General features: G+C 41.9%; 1 protein-coding gene across 1 annotated transcript in view; it reads left to right on the plus strand.

Annotated features, from left to right (window-relative positions):
- The first annotated feature begins 904 nt into the window (after window positions 1-904).
- hs6st3b (heparan sulfate 6-O-sulfotransferase 3b) overlaps window positions 905-22,547 on the plus strand; it is a 36,548-nt gene continuing 14,905 nt past the window's right edge. The window contains exon 1 of the mRNA XM_061287327.1: window positions 905-1,641. Within this exon, the coding sequence (XP_061143311.1) occupies window positions 1,082-1,641 (560 nt within the window). The 5' untranslated portion in view covers window positions 905-1,081. The remainder of the gene's footprint in view (window positions 1,642-22,547) is intronic.

Here is a 22,547-nt window from a genome sequence, read left to right on the forward strand (position 1 = left end):
ATGAAAAATGACCAATTGTTAAGGCAGAAAGAACGAGCACAGCTTTTGTACCGGATCTCATTTGATTGTGCAGATGTATAATGACTGCAAGTAATGAGGCTTCACATTTCCATCTGAAGGATAGTTAAAGCCTTTGCCCAGCGAGTCATTTTGAAATCTCACAAGTGCTATGTGGCTTGTAGCCCTGCTCATTTAAATGGTGGACTCGTACCATTTTCACAATGTAAAGCTGCAGAAATTTAGTGGTAATGCTCACCTGAAATCAGAGACTAGTAAAAACTGTTCAAGTATGGATGGTAATAAAAATTGGTAGCAATATTTCCTAAAAATGAAAGCCATTTCTAATTTTGGTAGTGACACATGGACTTGTCTTCGCGAGCCACATAAAGTGTTGTGGTGGGCCGTATCTGGCCCTCAGGCCTTAAGTTTGACACCTATGCTGTATCTGGTCGGACAGACCGATACATACATATCGTATAGGTGGCTACATATGGCATGGATCGATTAATGGTGTATTGATTTGGTCAGTTTCTATGACTTTTTAGATATCGCATTGAACCTGTTTTAGAATGAGTGCGTGTGCTTGAATGTGCACGATGTCTCGACGCACCCTGCGAAACGAGATAATGGGACGATGGCAGAGACTTTCAATGCGCGTAAATACGCACACGCACACGGGCGCGCACACACAAGCGGGCGATTAGTGGCCTCCCGTGCAGCCAGTCAGAGAGTCTCAGCAGCCGGGGGAGGCTGAGGGATGCTGTGGGTGGTTGGTGGAGGGTGGCAGCGGCGACGGGGGGCGAGGCTACAACAACAGTCCCAGTCTTGCGACATCCCCTCTCTCTCAAGAGAGAGAGAGAGAGAGCACACGCGCGTTTCGGACCGGAATCAGCGGGACAAAGCATGGAAAGCATGGCTGTTTAGAACTTTGAACCTGCCATGCAGCTTAACTTTGCAACTTGGTGCGCTGTTTTTGAGAGGTGAACGACGTCCGATTGGCAACATGTGTCATCCGAAATATTAGGCAGCTCTCCCGGAGTGTCGAGTCCCCCAACTCTTATTCCCCCCTCTCAGTGATGGAATGAAGACGAAGCCTATCATGGATGATAAATCCAGCAAGCTCATCCTGGTTCCTATCCTGGCTGTGCTTTTTGTCACGATAGGTTACCAGTACATATGTCCCGCCGGCAGTCATTCGTGTCCGCTGAAAAACGGAGATGCGCCGCGGGGAGTGAGCCTGCTCTCCGCCGGCTATCAGGACGGGGACGATTTCGCCGACCAGGACTTGGAGGATGACAGCCCTGCCAAGCTCCCGTCCCAGTTCAACTTCACGCAACGAGACCTGGACCGACGCGTGGAGTTCAACATGAAAGGGGACGACGTCATCGTGTTCCTGCACATCCAGAAGACCGGCGGCACCACGTTCGGCCGGCACCTGGTGAGGAATATCCGCCTGGAGCAGCCGTGCGACTGCAAGGCCGGTCAGAAGAAGTGCACCTGCCACCGGCCGGGCAAGGACGAGTCGTGGCTCTTCTCTCGCTTCTCGACGGGATGGAGCTGCGGGCTGCACGCCGACTGGACCGAGCTGACCAACTGCGTGCCTGTCATTATGGATAAGAAGGAGGTCCAGAGGAATAAAAGGTAAAGCAGAAAAGAACTACACATGCACGCACATTTCCCAAAACGTCTTTGAGAGCACAGCTCAACATAAAAAAAAGTATTTTATAAATTCAATATAATGATATTTTATTACAGTCAAGTCAGGTACTGCCTGCACTATTCTTTACCTGGCCCAACAAGTATTTACATTATCAAGAGTCCTGCATTAAAAATATAATCTAAAACAGATATTCGTTGAAAAATAGACGATCATATATATTGTACATGTGAATATTAAGTGATTAAATTCATTTGCGGAAAGTAAGTCATTGGTCATTGACGACATAACTGCCGGTGTTATTGTGAATGAATGGTCATTTATGCAGATAAGCGGTGCATCAATTATTTGAACAAAGAATAACATTTCAAAAATATTTTAACTTTATTTTCATGAATGACCTGCCCCATCTGCCTCAGTGAACACAGAAGTTTGCCCCTCCCTGATCTAGTAAAATCTTCCTTAATGGAAAACTTTCACATAAGACACCAATGATCCAATAATTGCAACCAATCACTGTGCGATCAGGGATTTTCTTTTTTTTTTTTTGAGGGGGTGAATACCTGCAACCTGAGAGAAAAAGCAGCCTTTCACACTCAGCTTGCAACCTATAAATAGACGAAAGGTTCTGGTCCTTGTGTGCTCATCAGTCCCACACAATGAGGCTCTGTCTAGAGCTGGGCCTGCTAATGTTATTCCATTCCTGCTGCAGTCTGGCCCATTAACCAACTGTATACAGGATCCCCTCTCAGTGATGTTATTTGCCAAGATGTGTTTAAGCACCCCCAGTGTTTACTTTAATGGCCAATACATCCCCGCTCTCTGCTTGCACAATTGTTTTGAGAGGCTCTACATCCCCAACACACACAGACTCACTGAACTATGATACAAAAAAAAAAAATAGGTCCCTCTAATGTCTCCTTTAGCCTGGTATGAGGTGAAATGTGTCAACGTGTTTTTTTTTTTAATGTTATGCGTTTTCTTCTAAAAATGGGCATGTTAGTTTTTTTATTCAACTCCAGAGTACCAGGAATTCATTCGAGGTAAGTCTATTTATACTGATTCATTTTACAATATTCCAAACCATTTTTACCTAACATGATGTGTTCAATATAATCTACTGAATATATATGTATATTGAAATTTGATCACACAATATCAAAGCTGCAAACACGATTTAATGGGCAGCATGACAACTCCTTGTAAGAATCATCACAGTGTGACACTGCCACGCTTCGCCCACATAAGATGGTATAGACCAAAAAAAAAAAAAAAATCTTCATTTTGGCCAATCCCCAAGTGGAGTTTGTCAAAGTATGAGTCTCAGAATCCCCCTTGAAATGGTTGTTTCAAACCCAAATGGCCCACTTCATGTTCAATCTCTGCCATGGGTCCTTGAGACTATTTTGTTCTTTATGGTACACATGTCCATGCAATTTTGTGTGGATTGTTGAAATCGGTGCTTCAGAACATCACAACTGTGAGGCAGACAAGAAACACATACTGCCACAATCAGTTGAAGTGCTTCTGTAAAGATTCATAAGCCCAAAAAGTTTGTAACAGTTTTTTTCTCAGCAGAACTCCAGTATGCTTTATTCAGTGGATCTGCAAGTCTTTAAAAAGCACTACACATTAGGCTAGTCATAAAACGACGCATTAAAGCTGCATCAGTCCGAGTTATCTCCTCAAAACGTAGCTACATGGGCGCATATCAGATTAGGAGTGGGTGGGGGTGGGAAAGCACTGCCGGAAATCTTTGCAAGGCAACGAGAATTTCCCATCTCTTGTTTTGGAAGCTACAATCGGACGCTGATGTATTAAAAAAAAAAAGGGAAAGAAAGAAAACAGGCGGGCATGATTTATTTCTACTGCGCCAAGTGTGTTTCCTCCACTCAGAAAAGTGCTCAGTGGATGCGACAGCTCTTCATTTCACAGCTGCAGCATCCACTCTGCGCTCACAGTCCTCCCAGCCCCCGTGTACTCAAATCCCACCGCGTCCATTCTGAGGCCATCCTTCCTCCTCTTCCTCATCCGGGACACATTATGAGATGACTAATAGCTTTATGCACATATTACCTTTAGTACATCAGCATATTTTGCCGCAAAGGCTTAATTAAAGATTCTTCAATTATAATATTTCTTGCAAGGTGTTTTTATTTACTTAACAGCAGAAAGTATGAGGCTGCTAATTGAGGGTTAAGTGTTTGCGTCAGCTTCACAGTGGCATGTTGTATCAGCCTTAAGGTCACAAGTGCGACGCTACTAAATAAAAAATTTTTCCAGTGGGGGAAAAGATGGCTTCTATTAGAGGTGTTGTGTTTGATTCCGCAGTATTTGTTAGCCCCGACACAAATAGTAAATCAGGGCTGTCACTATCAAAAACCTTTCGAATTGACTATTATATCAATTAATCTATGATTGGAAAAAAAATATTTTTATTCAAGTGTATTACAAAACCATTTGTTTTATTCACTAAATTTTATTGTTCATTTGATTAGTGTTACAGGGGGAAAAGAAAAAAAAAAAAACATTTTTAAATCTGATTCGGTCGTTGTTTTCCAAAAGCAAATGTCTTTTTGGTTAGCCAAAATCAAAATCAGTCTGCTTTCATGAAGAATTACTGTCGGCCGAACGATTACTCGATTATTTAAAGTTTTCGATTCATTTGATACTCGATTAGCGGTGAATCAATATGTTTCGCAATACAGTCAAGGCTAAAATTTCCACTTGTTTTGTTTCACCTCGTAGACACTTTTGCAACAACCACATTTTGATTCTGACCTCTCATATTGACACCTCTGCATCTAATGCCTCATGAGACGGAAGTGAGTCGGAGGTTGAGTATGGGTGCAAAAAGGCACGTGAAAGTGCCTCCACCTTTACCGCACTGTATTGGCCTTTACTGCCAGGACACGGCCGAGTTGGCCGAGCTGGCGGCCCGGCCCGGAAAAGGTCAGGCGTGACACAAATGATCAGTGTGTATGTCGTGGCTCTTCTTGAGTGGGCTGTCTATCAGCGGGGAATCAGACCAGTAAGTTTCACTTCAAGTTTATTTGTTATTGACCTTAAAAAAAAAAGAAAAGTAAAATGCTCATTAGACACGTTCTTGTTCTATATACATAATGAATGCTTAACTCGAGAACAAAGCCACAACCTGAATACAAGACATGACAGCAGTGCAATGTGAATAGTAATGATGTCGTCCGCAGTTTCTGTAATTCCCTACGATATTTTCGTTTCTCCGTGCTGCTCTTTCCACGACTCCTGAAAATATCCATCACTTTAATGTTTACAAGATTACCGCCGAAGTAAAGGACCGTTATTACTTACATGCCTCAGCAGTGATGCGTCCTAATCTTTTGCTAAATAAAATCTCTCCTAATATTTTATTCATAATAATTGATGCGGAGAGGAGCTCCATTTACTGTGTAGTAGTTTCAACTTACGACTCCGATTGTTAAATCATGCATGTCTGTTCGCCAGAGCTAACCGTGGCGTTCACTGTTGGCCTCCTTCCTCTCATCATGGCGGCGAATAAAGCTAGCATTGTTATTAAATCACTTTTAGTGCATTTAGCACAGTTCAATGCAAGTTCTCCGGTTGAACGCAAGCCATCCTGGGATGCGGGAAAAGCCTAGTGTATGATTTATTGAAAAAATATTTGCAAACATTTGTGTATAGCAGCCAGCTACCCGATAAATTATCTGATAAACTAAAAATATAGACAATTTTTGAATGTATTGAAAACAATTATTTTTCCAGAACTTTTAAATTGATGATGCACTTATCCCAATAATGGGATTTTATGTTTATTACGTGGTGATGAACCTTCGAAGAGCTTGTCATTCCGGGGACCGGAGATTGCTTTTTTTGTGTGTGCATGCGTCATTAATTCAACTCCTCATTGGTGGCAATTCTGAGCAGTAATCCAGTCTTGTTAATTAAATGCTACCTTTATTAACAAGGCAACATTAAAAGTGTATGTCAAGTACTCTTTCACGACAGAAGTGGCCTCATATTTATTTACTTAAAAAAGGACAATGCACATTATAGTCAACTTTATGCAATGTAAATGCGCCAGAGTTAAGTTAAACTAACACCCTGCGAATGGCCTGTTAAAATCCTGCCATTTTGGGCGGTGGTTCTGCCTCATGCAAATGGATTTTGTTACCATGACAACCTGTTGTGGAACTCAAGCATGCAATAAAATTACCCTACTTTAACTTTGTGACACTCTAGCTAAATATTTAGTCAAATTCGCAACCCCTGATGTGACTTTTTGGTTAACGATGAGCAACAAATCCGGTGAGTTTTTGTGGCGTTATTGGAGAGTAATTACCACTGCTGACTAATTGAACCTGTTATGTAACATTGAAGCAGGAAGCACTTAAGTGGTTTCGACGTACCAACATTACCCTCCCAAACAATTGAAGCAATTTAAATGACTAAAAATACTCAAGAAACAAGTGGGCTTTAATCATTTTTTTTCCTTGGCTACATGCACGACATCCTCACATATACTTGATTAAATTACTCTATCATCAGTTTGAGTATTCCCCTAGCAACCAAAACAAAACGTGCTCTTTCTTGAAAGAAATGTTGAGTGAGGTTAAACGCGAAGCTGTCCATCAATCTAGGTAAGCGGTGTTTAAAAACAGCCCACTTCCATCATTGTAGTTTCATCAATCTTGATGTGTCATCATCACGCAATATTATTCAGTCTGATTTTGTGGAATAGTTTTTCTGTTCTGTGCATCACAGGTGTATAGAAGTTGTTACGCTTGTGCCCCGGTGTCCATTTCCCTCGGGATGTGGTGTGGTTGGCGCTCGGAGTCTTACTTTAAAAGCCACTCTGTGTAATGAAAGCCGAGCAGCTTGCCAGATCAGGCTTGTAGGTACTGCGAGGCTGCTGTCAAAAATATTTGCTGGTCAGGCAAATATGAATCTCCAGATGTCTGATTCAGCTCTTACGGCGTGATTAAAGGATGGCATTTGGTCGAGTGGCTGGCTCCAGTCACATTTTTCTCTTTCACTTCAGGTTTATATACAGTTCCATGTAAATGACTTTTTTTTTTTTTTATTAAATATAAAATAATCAAAGATCTTATTTTTATTTTTATTATTATTCACACACAGATAATGTGTTGGCTTGAGGATTTCATTTCCATGCCGCTCTCATTTTTGACATTTTTCTGGTGGACATTGTGGTATGAACGTGTAAAAGATGTGAAGATGCATCTCTGGGGGCCAAATTAGTTCTGGCAGCACATGTATTTTTTTGTGGAGGCCACTTACAGTATTCAAAGGTGCCTTGTTAAAAGGGATGGGCAGGTCGTCGGCAGATTGTAATGTCAACATTTAGAACAGTAGAAGTATTTATTTATCTATCAGGCAGTTCTTTGCTCTTCACCATTTTGTTACCGTGGAGATAGAAGCGATGCCTCCAGCAATTAAAAAAAAAAAAACAGGAATACAAGGCCACTTTAGTCCTCTCCATTTGAAAGCGCCTTCTTCCTTCTGATATGACATCATGAGCCTTCAAATGCATCATCTGAAGGATGCAGCCGCTAAACTGGGACTGCAATAGCTTCAAGCAACAAGGACACTGACGAGGATCCATCAAAAATGGAAGTGAAGGAATTACAATTAGCTTATTCGTGCAGACTAGCAGCAGATGGTCCCAGACAAGGACAGACAAGGAGATAATTGGCTGACATAGGACGGCTAGGGCAAGCCACAAACACCTGCTAAAGGTAATGACAGAGACAGAGTGACAGATGCAGGGGAGATAAACCCAAAGAGTTGGCAGAACGCGAGCGGCCGGGCACAAGAGTGCACGACTCCTACGACCCAACCCGCTAGTCAAGCAGCCGGTAGTGTGAAATCACACGTCACGACTTTCCCTCTACTTCATATCTCTCTATTCTTTGAATCCGTGTTATTTCATCCAGCGTGAACCGCAAGCTCCCTCTGATAGCATCTTTTGATCAGACATCACCCAGAAACGGAGCTAAAAGCAGACCATCCCAAGCCGCTCACATTGATCTAGTTAAATATAGTCATCAGTAGATGGGAATGAGTCAGCTTGTGCAGTGATTCAAACATTCGCTGGTTAATGTCCCCAAGAGTCCTGTTTGGTGGCTGAGCGGTTTAAATGCTCTTATTAACATGGGGGCAATTAACTTTGGCTCTGTTTGCCTCTAATTGGCAAAAGAACATTCTCGTTCCCTGCCTGAAATAGTCCATAAAAAGCTATCATGCAAAATTAGATTTATAAAGTAAATTCTCCCGATATTGCTGAGGCGGAGTGGCTTCATCAGCAAGTTCATTATTACGACCTCGCTGCCCTGCCCTGATATGTGTGCTCTCCTGTGATCGCCGTCTTTTTAATCACAAAACTCAATCTAAAGGCGTAGTCGACTTCTTTTTCTTGCCATATTCAACAGAGACGACAAAAATGGCAGCAGAGCTTGGCGGAAATAGTGATACCTGCGAGGCTTGAAAAAGGCAAGAAGAAGTGACTGTGGATTTGATTTATTGTAACAACCTGGAGAAAGGTCATCTGTCCTTATCTGGGGCGGGCTGGTGACAGAAAGTGCGGAGAGGCGAGCCGGGGCTCACGCTATCCCGCCATTTGGATTCAGCGGTCGACTGAGCAGGAAACTCACTTTAAAGCCCAGCTCGAGTCACCTTCATACGGAGTCTAATCTCCCGTATGGGCTGTGCCGCTACGGTATCTTTTGACAGGATAAAGTCTCTTCATGTTGTAGGCTGTGGCGGCCGGAAATCTGTCACCTTATGTAAACGCCGCCTGATTGGATGAAGGTCCCTTCGCCATATTGTGCATCAGAGATTCTAAGAACTGACCACAGCAGCTTTACCCTTGAATTTCATCCTATTTTATGGCGCTTTTAATTCATCTGATTGCCCATCAATGGGCCATCCATTTTCTTTAGCACTTGTTCTCATTAGGGTCATGGCTGAGCTGGAGCCCGTCCCAGCAGACTTTGATGGAGGCTCACCCATTGATCCTCAGTCAGTTGCAGAGGATGACCATGATTATTGACTCGTTCAGTTCAAATTGAATTTTAACATCTATAGCCGTCAATGGCAGTGAATGATTTTAAGGATTCTGTTAGTTGGGTTTAGCTAAATTGAATCAAGCATTATTTGTAGACTGGCAATAATACAGAAGTTTGGAACATTCATTTCATCGCATTTGAACTTTTCACTGATCGTTTGTTAATTTTCTTCTTGTTAATGAGCTTTTTTTTTTGTGGTTGTTGATGGAAAAACGTGTCATTTCTCACTGGAGAACTATCATCCATCTCTGTGGATGCCTTTCATTGCATTCACACTTCAATCGACTAGTGTAAATTGGGTCCCTGGTCACAGTGTGATGAATAAAGTCAGGAAAGAAAACAAAAACGTGTCTCAACAAGAAATGAAATTGATGCGTGCTGAGGTGGCACACACAGCGGTTAAATATGTAAGTGCACGCTTCAGGACGATAACTGGGCCAAATTTGAACATTTTCTTTTTAGCAAAGGCTCCATTCTCAGATCCTGAGTGATAGTGTGGGGTATGTTGAGGGATTTTTACTTTGAGATTTGCTTGGAACATTTTGGTAGGGATATTTATTATTATTATTATTATTATTATTATTATTATTATTATTATTATTATTATTATTATTATTATTATTATTATTATTATTATTATTATTATTATTATTATTATTATTATTATTAATGATAATAATAATCATATTTATAATTACAAATGTATCTTTGTGGTCATTGCAGAGGCAGGTTGAGCCACACCCCGCCATTGTAATGAAAAAAAAAAAAACAATAGCCCAAATTAGGACAATCACTGTCAACGTTTGCCGGGCACAAATAGAGAAACAACTGGAAAGAGAATTCTGGCAAAGTGCGTTGGACTCCAAGGAGGGTTACTTTCAACTGGAAAACTTGTCATTTTTCGTTTCCATTTGGAATATATCTTTTGTGTCACCAGTCCTGGAGCTTCTCTGACACACTTGGTACGTGTTGCCATTCAGCACATCATAAGAGCACCGCCGAGCGTGCCGTGGCTCTCTTCAGGTGCCCGCGAGGTAGAGCTTTAAATCCCACTCACAAATCCAGGGATCAGTCGGGCTCTCATCATGCTCAAATGGATAGTCGCTTTGGCTTCATTCATCACGCCACGAGAGACGCCTCCTCCTCCGATGTTTTCCAGCCGCAACCACCAGCCTGTTTACTCTCTCTCCGGGAGGCTGGTGGGAGGAAATTGTCCTCCCTTTGTAATGTCGGGCATGTCTGTGAATCTTAACAAGTTCCACGAAAAGGAACAATGCAAAGTTGTTACTTTTGCACGCCGGCAGCAAATGGCCTTTCGCTCCTTGCAGGTGTCATCAAGAATGCAGATTGTTAAATATTTCAAGATGGAGAATGTAGCCATACATATTAACAGCAAGTGACATGAATTAGAATTGATTCACATTATGACGGGCCTATAAAAGGCAGCGTATAGCAAAAGGTAGTTAGAGTGCTTGCAGAAGGCGATGTGGGGTGCCAACATGACTAATGGGCCTAACCTGGATCTATCGACTCGCACACAAAAATACTGGAGGATTGATTGGGCTGCTTATACCGCTGCCGCAATCTCACCATCAATGATATGCTTCCTCTTGTGTTTGTCAAGTCGCCGCTGCTCTTATTTGGAAAAATATGGCTCTTATTATCAAGTCTGATCATATCCGATGCTCACCTTCATATTCAACCTGCTTCATCACCTCTACATAGAGATAACAGATGGTTATTTTCTTTCCTGTTATTGAATGTGCTTGTTGGTATGTGGCTCATTGTTTGATGATTTCATGCTGGTTGACCGGGTTAGTTGGGAGTAAGACACAAGGAGACAGTGAAATACCAGAACAGTAATAACTTGAAACTTCTTAAGATTTTCACCTCTGGGAGCAACTACCGTAATTTTCGGACTATAAGTCGCACCGGAGTATAAGTCGCACCAGCCATAAAATGCCCAAAAAAGTGAAAAAAAACCATATATATGTATATAAGTCGCTCCTGAGTATAAGTCGCCCCCCCCCCCAACCCGAACTATGAAAAAAAAACACAACTTATAGTCCAAAAATTACGGTAGCTAAAAGTTAACGAGAAGCATGCAAGTGACTAGAGAGGTTACATTTGGATTTATTTGTTATTTCACAACCAAACGTTAGCAAAGCTAAAGCTAACGAGTAGCATGCAAGTGAGTCGAGACTCTCGAGTCGAGAGGTTACATTTGTATTATTTTATTTCACAACCAAACACGTTAATGACTTTGAATATTCATGAAGCAACTACAAAGCCCCACCTCACGTGCAAACCTAATGAGAACAAGCGTCACTATATAGAAAACAGATAAATAGATACTTTAAGTCCATAATCGACCGAGGAAGTCAAATGCCTTATTTAAAAGCAGCCTCGCGGTCATATCCGCTTCCCTCCGATCCTAACGGAGCGCGTTGAACATTGAACATCTGCTCTCACTCAAGACCGTGGGGTCCATGCAGATGATTGATTCAGGCGCAGTGAGGAGGCGAAAAGAGGCGAGCCCAGAAGGTGATGGTGGTGGTGAGCGGAGATATAGCGTTTGGGGCTATGTCCGTTAATCATACTGTATTACCACACAGTGGGCATTTATCACCAAACACCAAAGGCTCGTGCTCCATGGGGAACACTGGAACCAATCTCACCGCTTACACACAATCCATCCCGGCCTAAAGAAAAAGTAGCATTGTTGGTCGCAACCGCATCCATTAATTCTGTGACAAGGGGATGTTGCCAAAAAGTTAAAGTCAAAGAGCAGAGTGGAGAAAGAGTACTTTAGAGGCCTATTTTTATTTTATCCAGCGGCGCACCAGCAGGGAGTGCAAACATTTGGAATTAACCCAGAGTTGTCGGAGATGAAGGAGCCCCTCTGGACAAACAACGTAAATCTCGACGTGCTTGTTTAAGGTACCAAAGAGACGATTGAAAGGAGTGTTCACATGACAAAGAGTCAATTGGAGCTTTCTCTTAAAGACAAATGGAGGCTTTGATTTACTTCTCAGTTAAAGTGCAGCAACATATGACTTGACAAACCTCAAACGTCACAAAAAATATTCATTCACTTCATCATTTAGTCTTGGAAATTTACACATGTATTAATTAAGATGCTCTTTTGTGCTTTGTATTTTGCCATCAGTTTATTTGTTTTTGTCCCAAAAAAAACTGTGGTGACACAACAAAAAAGGTCAAACAGTAACATCTGATGGATTTTTTTTTTTTTTGCAATATGCTGAAGAAAAGACAACATTCACTAAAATACATTTCAGTAAAATAGTGCTCACAACTCAAATTCCCCAAGATGACACAATTTGGAATTCTGCAAAAAATTCCAGCAAAAATATTTTGGGGGGGTCATCATATGGCACTAGTCCAATTTCTGTTTTGCTTACGGTACACACACAACAGTTACAGTGACAGCAGGTATTCTTTTCTCTTTATTTATTTTCTTTCCAACTTTGGCTGACTAAGCACCAGCATGCCCAACCCTAACGTTCACAAGGACTTGAAAAGCGTTCTGCCTTGTGATTTTTGCATTAATGGACCAGATGGTTTTGTCTCCTAGTTTGCTTTTGGGACAGATGGATCCACAACGGTTCAATATGAATCCAATTGAACCTTCAAAATCGTATAAAATCTATTCTGTGATCTTGGTCGACCTCTGGTTTGTTCGATTGACGCATTGGGGTGAATTAGATTTTCAATCGTTCCTTTGTATTGTCGAAACTGCTGCCATCGTGAAATCAGTACAACCCAGTTGAATGTGGATTTTCTCTTTGTCCACGTCAACTGCGAGTGACTTGAACGTCCTACGTGCCATTTTTGTGGTGTTTGTCATGTCGTTAAATCAATAGACATGTGAAATAGCCCAATTTGAATGTGAGAGTGTTAAAACACCTCCGTAGAGACACATGACAGGAGGTTTTAAAAAGCAGTGAACTAATGTTCCTCTGGTACATTTCGGCGAGGAATTGCCAAGTACTTGGATGGTTTTTGTCACCGTCATAATCCATTGTTGCTCAGATGTTTGTGTTCGCTGTTCTTTATTGGTGCCATATATTTGCTTAATTGCCATTTGTAATTTCTCTTACGCAAGCTGCAAACTGGCTTTATTGCGACGAGTGTTTTATTATGGTGCCCCTGTAGTTTATTAATTACAATCACCGCGTGACGTTTATTCTGCTAATATTTGGCTACCGGGGCCTCGTCGGATATGATTGCGCATGGATGTGCAATCAACAACAAGTTCGGCCCGCAGAGAGTCCGTGTTGGCCAGACCTCAATGCTGGGACGGAGGGGTGGGGGGGCATAGCGCATCTACCGACACTGCCGCGAGACCCTCGTACAAAAACGAGTTCTGTTTATCAACAGCTTTGATGAGTGTTTTATCACATTACAAAGACAAATAACACCCAGGCAAGGGGAACAACTTTTTTTTCTTTTTTAATTTATGCGCGCAATCACAACAATTAACGAATGCTCAAAGTCAAAGCTGTCCAACCAAGATCAAATCCAATCCATTCGGGGATGCTGGTCAGCCAATCAACATAAACCACAGGAAATAATGAAAATGGAAATAATCCACTCCAAGGTGAAATTGTCACTGACATCATACACATCTCCCCCCCATTAAAATGATTCATTAATTTCTTCTCTTTTCATTTTTTAGCAACATGCACAGATTCAATCAACTGTGCTGGCGTTTCACGTTGTCATCCTTCTCTGTTTTGGAGGCATATTTTTCTGAATCACATGACCGCTGTGTTCAATTATTCTGATTCCTCACACTGCCATGAGAGGCTTGAGTTCCTTGTAGCATAATGAATCGCCCTTTTTCTTGACATGTCAGACAGGCCGTCCAGCAATATATATTCATGTCTGCTAGTGGACACGGAGCCACCAAGAGGGTGGTCCTGCCCTGTCACCACCAGCTGCTGATGTGCACTGGAGGGAAGAGAGTGACATTTAATCGTATGAGGTGAGCCGTCCCCGAAAGCTCCGCTCTGTAGAAATACGATGTCCTCAACAGTCACAATATTAGGTACAGCCAAGGCAGATTTTTCTCCTATGGGATCGAGAGGTACGCTCAATGCGAGTCGAGCAAAGGGTTAAAGACATCAGCGAGCTTCTATCTCCCCTGACGCAGTCAGGGGAGACAAACAACAAAATCAATACTCCCACTCTCGACAGTTCACGACGAGGGTCTCCCCTGACGCTTCGCCTCGGTCTGTCACAGTCACTCCTTCAAGTGGGAAGTGCTGACAAGGTGGGTGTCGGAGGGGACGACGAGAATCTTGTTCAGCACCACAGACAGCTCCCCACAATTTCTTCGGCTGGATTTGCACTGTGGAGTTCATACAGAGATTTTTTTTTTTTTTTTTTTAAATCTTAAGCGACACAGTCGGGATATGCATCATGACAGTTCAAAAAGGGAGAAAAAACAGAATCTGATGTCTACAGATCAGAATCCCATGTTGAGAAAAAGATGATATTTAACAGATAGCTGCAAATGCCCTCTTTGAAGCAGCAGCATGGACAAGTTCCAAAAATGCTACATTTGTCCTTTAAATATGCAAACAATTCTTTTATGTTGAACATTTGAAGGCATTTTTTCGATTGATATCAAATGTCAACCGTGATACACATTGATATTAAACCTCGCCTCAAATCCGCGTTGAAATAATCCCAAATCTGTTGTATTGACTAACAGTCAAATTTTTTTCTGTTTCACCCCAAGCCTGATATCATTTCTATGTCACTCGAGATGTAATGTAAATGGAAATAGACAGTCCAAAAAAATCTGTCTGGTTGCAGGCCTTTTATTTGTTCAAATGTTAGATGTAATCCAAACAACAAATGAGTCCTACAAGACTCGATTGAGCTCTTCGGAGTGTGTAAGCAACCGACAAATTATGTGTGAGGCACTTTTAGTATGGCATTAGCATTACACTGATTACTTTGTGAGCTATACTAATATGCACTTGCCTCAAAGATGTATGATCAGAATTACATGCTTTCCTTGTATAGCTTTTTAAACGACTGCATAAAATAAATGAGCCAGTTTCTCCATCTACTGTCAGATTTTTTTGACAGTGGAGGCCGGTTATATTTTATAACACATCTAGATTCGGTCGCAGCTGCAGGTGAGTCATTTTAGAGTTCACAAAGGGTGAAAAAAGTTTCATTTAAAATGCAATATTTCAAATTAGTCATCAGGATTGAATTGTGTGAATTGACATGTATTTACAGCAAGCGTCAGTTCTTCAGCTCGGAGTTTGTCGATTTAGGAGAGTAAAAGGAAGCGCAACGTGGAGTATTTACAGTTGAATAATTAGAATCTGACATCTGGAGGGCTGTCCAGGGATTTTCTTGTTTGTTTCCCATCCATTTTAAATAAACTTTGCTCTACTAGGAGTTCAGTAAAGTAGCTGCTGCTATAGGCCACATTGTTAATTTCAAATGTCCTGTTTTTTAAAAGATCGGCATTTGTTAAAAAATAATAATAATAATAATTGAAATAATCATTCAATGCAGCCCAAAACGGAACTCTGTTGTAAAGTAAAAGAATGAAATTCTGAACAGGCAATTAGGTGTCAATTGTGTGTAAATGAACCATTATTGTCTGGAAGCAGTTTTTCAAAAGTGGCATTCTCTAGAGTTGTGAACATCACGATGCAACCCTTTATGCAGTAATGCATCCATCCATTTTCTATACTGCTGGTGCTCATCGAGGCATAGTGTCTATTATCGGAAGGCCACTGTTGGAGGAATTGGGATACATTTCTCAAAGGAATGGTGAGTTTCAGCATGCGTCCGCAAGTAATTGTTTGCAAGGAGTGGAGGAAATGGAGTTGCAACCATCCCCTTTCCTTGAAGACCAAATTCTAATACTTTCCCTAAATCCATTCCGTTTCACTGCACTTTGTGAACCCAGCAGTCACAAAGGCCATATGGGCGGGCGGGGAATAAAAGCCCCAATCCTCAAACTCAGCAGCGTTTTTTGCCGCAGTTCAGCAATGAAAGCCACAATGAAGCTGCCGGTGCTTTGCCACTTACAAGAGCAACAACAAACGGCACACGTGGCTGAGGTGTGACATCCACATTTGGGCCATGACGTTGGTCATGGCACCAGGGGCCATACGGGGACTAATTGCTTTTGTGTGGGGTAGCACGTGACTCGATCATGCTGCTGATGCGTGTCAAGTTGACCATGACCTAATTACACACATACAAAATAGCAATCGGATGGATGGATGGATGGATGGATGGATGGATGGATGGATGGATGGATGGATGGATGGATGGATGGGTTGGAAGGATGGAAGGATGGGTTGGAAGGATGGAAGGATGTGTTGGAAGGATGGGTGGGTGGAAGGATGGTGGATGGATGGGTTGGTGGAAGGATGATGGATGGATGGATGGATGGATGGATGGATGGATGGATGGATGGATGGATGGATGGATGGATGGATGGATGAATGGATGAATGGATGGATGGATGGATGGATGGATGGATGGATGGATGGATGGACGGACGGACGGATGGACGGATGGACGGATGGATGTATGGATGGATGGATGGATGGATGGATGGATGGATGGATGGATGGATGGATGGATTTGTAATGGTAGAGATCATGATGGCTTGAAACAGACCACTCACGACAAACATCTTGTTGACTCCATCCCTTGTCACCACGACGCAGTTGGTGGGTAGATGGTCAGGAACACATCAACAGTTCCGTTTATCCATCTGAGCTCGCAGAGTGGGAGGGTCATCGCTGTGCACTGCCAGTGGTAATGAAGCCACAGCTATAAATGGTCTAGTCATTCATGATTAAATGGCGTGCCATGCCTGAAGTAATTGCCTTAATTAGCTATTGAACAGGTTTCAGGGTTAATGGGACAGCAGGTTGGCACTCAACTTGATTTACAGTTGGACGTTAATGATTTTACTCTCATCCTCCCCTCATTCGCCGAGATGATTTGATTAACCGTTGGGAGGAAACACATCCCCTTGTTTGTTAGTACAAAATCAATTTCACGCATGGCCGAGCTATCTCTGACAGTGTTTTTGTTGAGCAGGCCGAGCCGGGTCCCCAGTCAGCCGAGGCTGACGCTCAAAGTGGCGGCTCTTCCTTCCTTTGCTCACTAGAGTAGCTCGCCTCCTCTAAGCTCTTTCGTCATGACGGAGCAAACAGTCCTATGTGTTTGGCGGAATAAGCCAGTTTGAGTAATTAGGAAGTAGCCACCATCAGTCTATTTGGAAAATAGTTTTGTTTGAGGAAAAATGTTTTTAAAAACAATCCATTACATTTGTGGGATAACAATCAGACTAAAACCGTAGCCATCTTCTCTAAACTTCCATTTCACCAATTTAGACAGGTGTTTTATTTTTTTTTTGTAGAGGACCGCACCTGCAGTTATATTTTGGCAGTAGTTGAAATATCACACCTTTCTGTTCTCATTTCTCAATTTGCTCCAGGCTGGTTTTGCCGATAAACACTCTATTTTTTTTAAGGATAAGTTGTTCCATCTTTTTCTATTACATTGCAATAGTTTTTTTAAAAGTGATTCTCACTTCACAAGCAATGAGCATCCACAGCTTTTCGTCTTGGCTCCCTCATATTGAAAAACAAACACCATCATCCTATCAGTTGTAATAAAGTTGTTGTTTTTTTCATCCATTTATCTTGTATTGGCTCTCATTAGATTGTATCTAAGGAAGTGTTTGGAAGCGTATACGTTATCGAAAGGAGAATCTATGCAAACGAATCAGAAAAGAACACCGTGCACGCTGGATATGATCTGCTGGGCTTCTTTATTGTGAGCTCCGATTAGACGATTTGCCTCTTGTGTGTCTGGCTTCCTGCCCTGCTCCATCTGCTCAGTGCAGATTGTTTGGAACATATCAGGGTCAATGACCAAACAACCATATTTGACAAGTGAACACGTTTGAGTTCTGATTATGGTGAAATCATAACACTTTCTTTAATGGTAAGAATAATGAAGACTCCTCGATATTGTCGATTTGTATTTGTTATAGTTAAAGAGGAACAATTGTTCATATGATCAGTAGAGATTATTTTTCATTGAAGAAGCAAATCCCAAAAGGATTACTGGTTTTGGTTCCGTTTGTGATTTTGGTGATATACAGCTGACTTTGGACGAAAGACAGGATATACTCTGGCTTGGTTGCCAGTCAATGGCAGGACACATTCACATATTTATTTTTAGAGCGTAGGAGGAAGCCAGACTCTTAAGAAATGACAGAGCTCTTTTTAAAATCACATACTGCCTCGCATTGATTGCTTGTTAGTGTCGACGAACAATAATGGCATATAAAAAAAAAAAGATCTATAGAGTTTGAGTAGTAAAATACAGGAAAGATTCTGCCAGGCTGCAAAATAACTTTGCTCAACCCCATCGGGGGCTTTTAAAAGTGCACCGTCGCATACGGTGAGTGCATAGTTTTACTTGGGCTGAAAGCTGAGTAAATCAAACTTCGACAGGAGGGAAAGTAAACAAAGAGGGAAGGAGGAGAAAGATCGTCTCCGTGGAATTCGGAGTCGCTCTTCGTACTGTGTGCCTAGTCAAAATAATGACTGCATAGATGCTGTGGCTGTATTTTGCTGTAGTAAACATAAGGAAGCATGAGTTGAAAACAAAAGTTGCAGTTGTAAACAAATATTGAACTGTATGTAAACAAATATCGAACCACGCGCGCCATCGCTTCTTTTCAAGGTTTCGGCATTGAAGTGTTTTTCGTTCACGCTTTTTAAAAAAAAATAATAATAATTACGCTATTCTTTTTATGTCTCAATAGCAAAAATAAGGGCCAGCACAGTGCGTGGTCGTTGGCTCCTCGTCCTCACAGTTGAGAGGTGTCAGCTTCAAATCTTGGCTCAGGCCCTACTGTGTGGACCTTGTTATCCCTGCCCTTGTGAAAGTTATTCCTGCCATTCCTCCATCACTTTCTTGAGCTCTTGTTCTCATTACAGCGATAGGTAAAATGGAGGCAATTCCAGCTGACTTTGGGCAAGAGGTGGGATACCCCCAGGACTGGTTGACAGCCAATCGCAGTTCACTTTCATGGGACCGTGATACATTTTTCAAAATGTGATCGGGAGGTTTTGTTATGAAGAAAGCTAGGTTGAAACTTCAGGAAAAGCCTACACTTGAAGTCTTGAAGTCATTAATCTCTTTTCTTTATGTTGCCAAAACGTGGCATTTGAACAGGGGTGTGTAGACTTTTTCTACCCACTGTTAGTCAGTGAAAACTGAAATTGTACAAAAGTGTGATTTTATTTTCCTTTTTTTTTACCTATATCAACTCTCATTGACTGGCAAACTATCCAGGTCGCACCCGACTTTTCGCCTAAAGTCAACAATCCAGCTACCTGACCGTAATGACGACAAGCGAAAATGGTGGGAAAAATCAACAGTGGTTAGTTGTACGTCGTGGTCATCAAAAAGAAGGAATTTCTTGTTTATCACTCCGGCTGTTTACTCGGTGCTCTGGAACTTCAGCGCTCCGTATGAAAAAGGCCTATAAAGTTGAGTGTCGTCTGATGCTTTTTCATCCCGGCTATATAGAGTGCCTGCGTTCCCAGGTGACGACAGCAAGTTCTGCATTAATTATGCCGGGGATGCTGAGACCTCATCATGAGAAGGCAGCAGGCAACAAAGATATTGGCCTGGCAAGTTGCTCGGTCTCCCTTTTTCCTCGCTTGCCTTCCTTATTGTCTGGTCTGATTTACCGTCGCCTTTCTCTTCTCGGCACTGCAGAGGCCCGCGGCTTTCTGAGGAGGCTTCGTCGCTCAGGTTGTCAATGAAACTTTGCGCTGGCCGGGCAGCTAATGCAGTCAGAGTCGTGTGTGTGTTATCTCTGACGTTGTGACGATAGCGAGGCTGTGCGTGGGGAAGCCTCGGAGCGATCGAGGTTGAAGGTTGTGTATTGTGCAGGTAGAGCACGGTACAAACATCGGAGCTGAGCTTAAATCAAAGCATCCTTGTTGATTTTATGTTCCTGACATTTTGCCCGTGTTTGTTTTCCCTTGAGCGCAGAATACAAGTCAGAGCATTAAGTACACCTGCAGATTCAATGGGATCCAATACTCTAATAGGATATAGTTTTTTTCATTCTCCGGTAAACACAAAAATTATGTACTCAAATCAAAGTCCAATAATGTTAATTAGGATCAGTACTAATCTTTGAATACTTACCAGTACCAATAAATAAATATATTGTGTTTGCATGTTCTCCTTGGCTGCCCCTTTGCCGTGACCATAATGAACCTAAGCACTGTAGAAAATGGAGGGATGGCAGTTTCCAAAGTATTTCAATAAGCCATCGACCAAAACCTTTTTTCGTCGGGGTCTTCTGCTCGCTGACCTTTGGTGTAATAGTCATAAAACTTTGAGCAAACCTCCAGAACAACCTTTTGCGGTCAATCCATACAGGGTTGGCACAGATGCCAAAACCCATCCATCTTATTGTTCCATCCAGCTTTTTCTCATTAGGTTCTCAAGAAATTGGAGGTCGCCCCTGGAACGGAGTTCCGTTGTAAACCGAGGATCCCCTGTGTCCCTATTTTGTAGTTATTACGATATCCTGAAGATGATAACAGCAGAAGTCTCCCGTCTGTCTCGTAAGACAGCAAGACTCCAAGACGATAAATCGTGGATGTTATCGGGTTGAAGTCCAGAACTCCACTCTTCTGTTTTTCTGAACTCACTGTTCTTTACTCTCGAGGTGACCAAGAAGCTGAGCAGCTGCGCTCCACTGCGATGAACCGATAAACTATAAATGCTGAAGAGCTGTGATCTTAAAGTGGCGTATGTACCCTACATTTCCATCTGCTACTACTCTTCTGTCTCTCGTTGGTCCATCTGAGCGGCTGCCAAAAGGTCCAAAGCGCAGGAGGAAAGGATGTTAAGATTGTAAGAGTTGTATGAGAGGGACTGGCATCTCGTAAAAACCCCGACAAGCTCCGCAGCTGCCCAGCTCTAATAAGCACTTGAAGGCTCGCCTCATATCGAAATTTATTTGGAGGTGTTATGCTGGTGAGCATCATACTTCACTTTAAAGTACAGTAGATAACTCCAATTTACACGGCAACAAGAATCTAATTTAGTTTTTTTGGGCAGAGTGATGTGATAGACTCAAGCGTATGCTGGCTAATGACTAAGCCATCTGGACGGAAGGACATTCTTGTGTCCATCTGTGCTCACGATGGATGGATGGATGGATGGATGGATGGATGGATGGATGGATGGATGGATGGATGGATGGATGGATGGATGGATGGATGGATGGATGGATGGATGGATGGATGGATGGAATTGCCTGTACCGAAAATAAAGGTCACATATGGTAACAGTTTGACTTTGGGAAGAGTATTTCCAAACATAATTGATCTCAATGGGAATTTATTTGTTTCCTGGTTGCCATGTATGGCGGATGTTGAAAGTATTAGATAAACAATCTCTAATGTCATCTGCACTTCTCCCAACTGCGTCTCAGTGGATAATGTGTCCGTATTGATCGAACATTAGAGGTGACGTCTCGTTTTTTACTTTTTCCTTGTAATCTTAGCGTTGCATGATGATATCGATTATAACGCCGCATGTTATATTCATGAAGCAGAAAGTTGATTTTCCCGCGGTATTGATTGTTTTCGTAACACAATATCGAAGCAAACCAATGAGAATTTGTATATAAAAGACATCTTAGCCTAAAATCAATTAAAAAAAATAGAATGATCTTAAGCCGATGCTTCAGAATTGAGGATTGTATTTATTTATTTATTTATTTAATGTGCTCCACTACATTGCACAAGAGAATGTTTTTGCCCTGATAACAATAATGTGCCAATTAGAGCGGTCCCCGCAAGTTTTGGTGAAAGGTCATTTTGACATACTCATATTTCCAGCCAGTACCCCTCCTGGGTAAAACATAATGATAGTTTTGGTTCATGAACTGATGACATCATGTCGGTCTAATGCCAAACCTGGCTTTTTATTTATCGTTTTTTTTTTTTTTTTTGTAAATTGCATGCACAGGACTGTATAAACTGGACCGCTTCTGTATGCTTTATAAATAATGCATGAAAATTGCAGAGCCTGCTTGATGGATTGCCCAAGTATGCCTGTGACATTAGCTGATATTAACACATTGTAGATAGGTATTTATGTATATATACTCTGTCCTCTTGTTATACTTGGAAAGCAACGTTATGCAACTGTTTTTTTAACCTTTAAAACTGGTTGAAACTTGTCCAATCCTCACGCCGGGTGGGATGAAAAGATGCCGGAGGATTGTTAAAACCCCTAACACATATGGAAGCGGTGTGAGTCCAGTTTCTGGAATTATCCCGGAGACCGACCGATCTGCTCTAGCCACCTAGAGCCCTTAATTGAACCTTTTGTGAACTTTTTCACCACTCGGGGAAATGGCAAGTAGAATGTCAAATTTGAACCCAATGAGGTGATTAAAGTGCTTAGCCATTTTGGATTAGCATAATTGCCCTTTGCTATATGCTTTGACTTCTTATGTGAAATTTGAGAGGGGTTGTTTAATTTGCGATTTGGAGTGATAATAAGCCAGGGTAGCCTTGGTCCAACTTTAGTCCAGTTTAAAGGACATTGTCTCATATAAACAGAATCTAGCTTGTATCCTGACTGAGATACAAAATATAAAATAGGTCACTTGTTAAATAATTTTTTTGGTGCCTTTCGGGACATCTCAGCTGATATAAATAAAACAAAGTCGACTC

This window comes from Syngnathus typhle, linkage group LG9 (assembly GCF_033458585.1).
Source record: "Syngnathus typhle isolate RoL2023-S1 ecotype Sweden linkage group LG9, RoL_Styp_1.0, whole genome shotgun sequence".
Lineage (NCBI taxonomy): Eukaryota > Metazoa > Chordata > Actinopteri > Syngnathiformes > Syngnathidae > Syngnathus > Syngnathus typhle.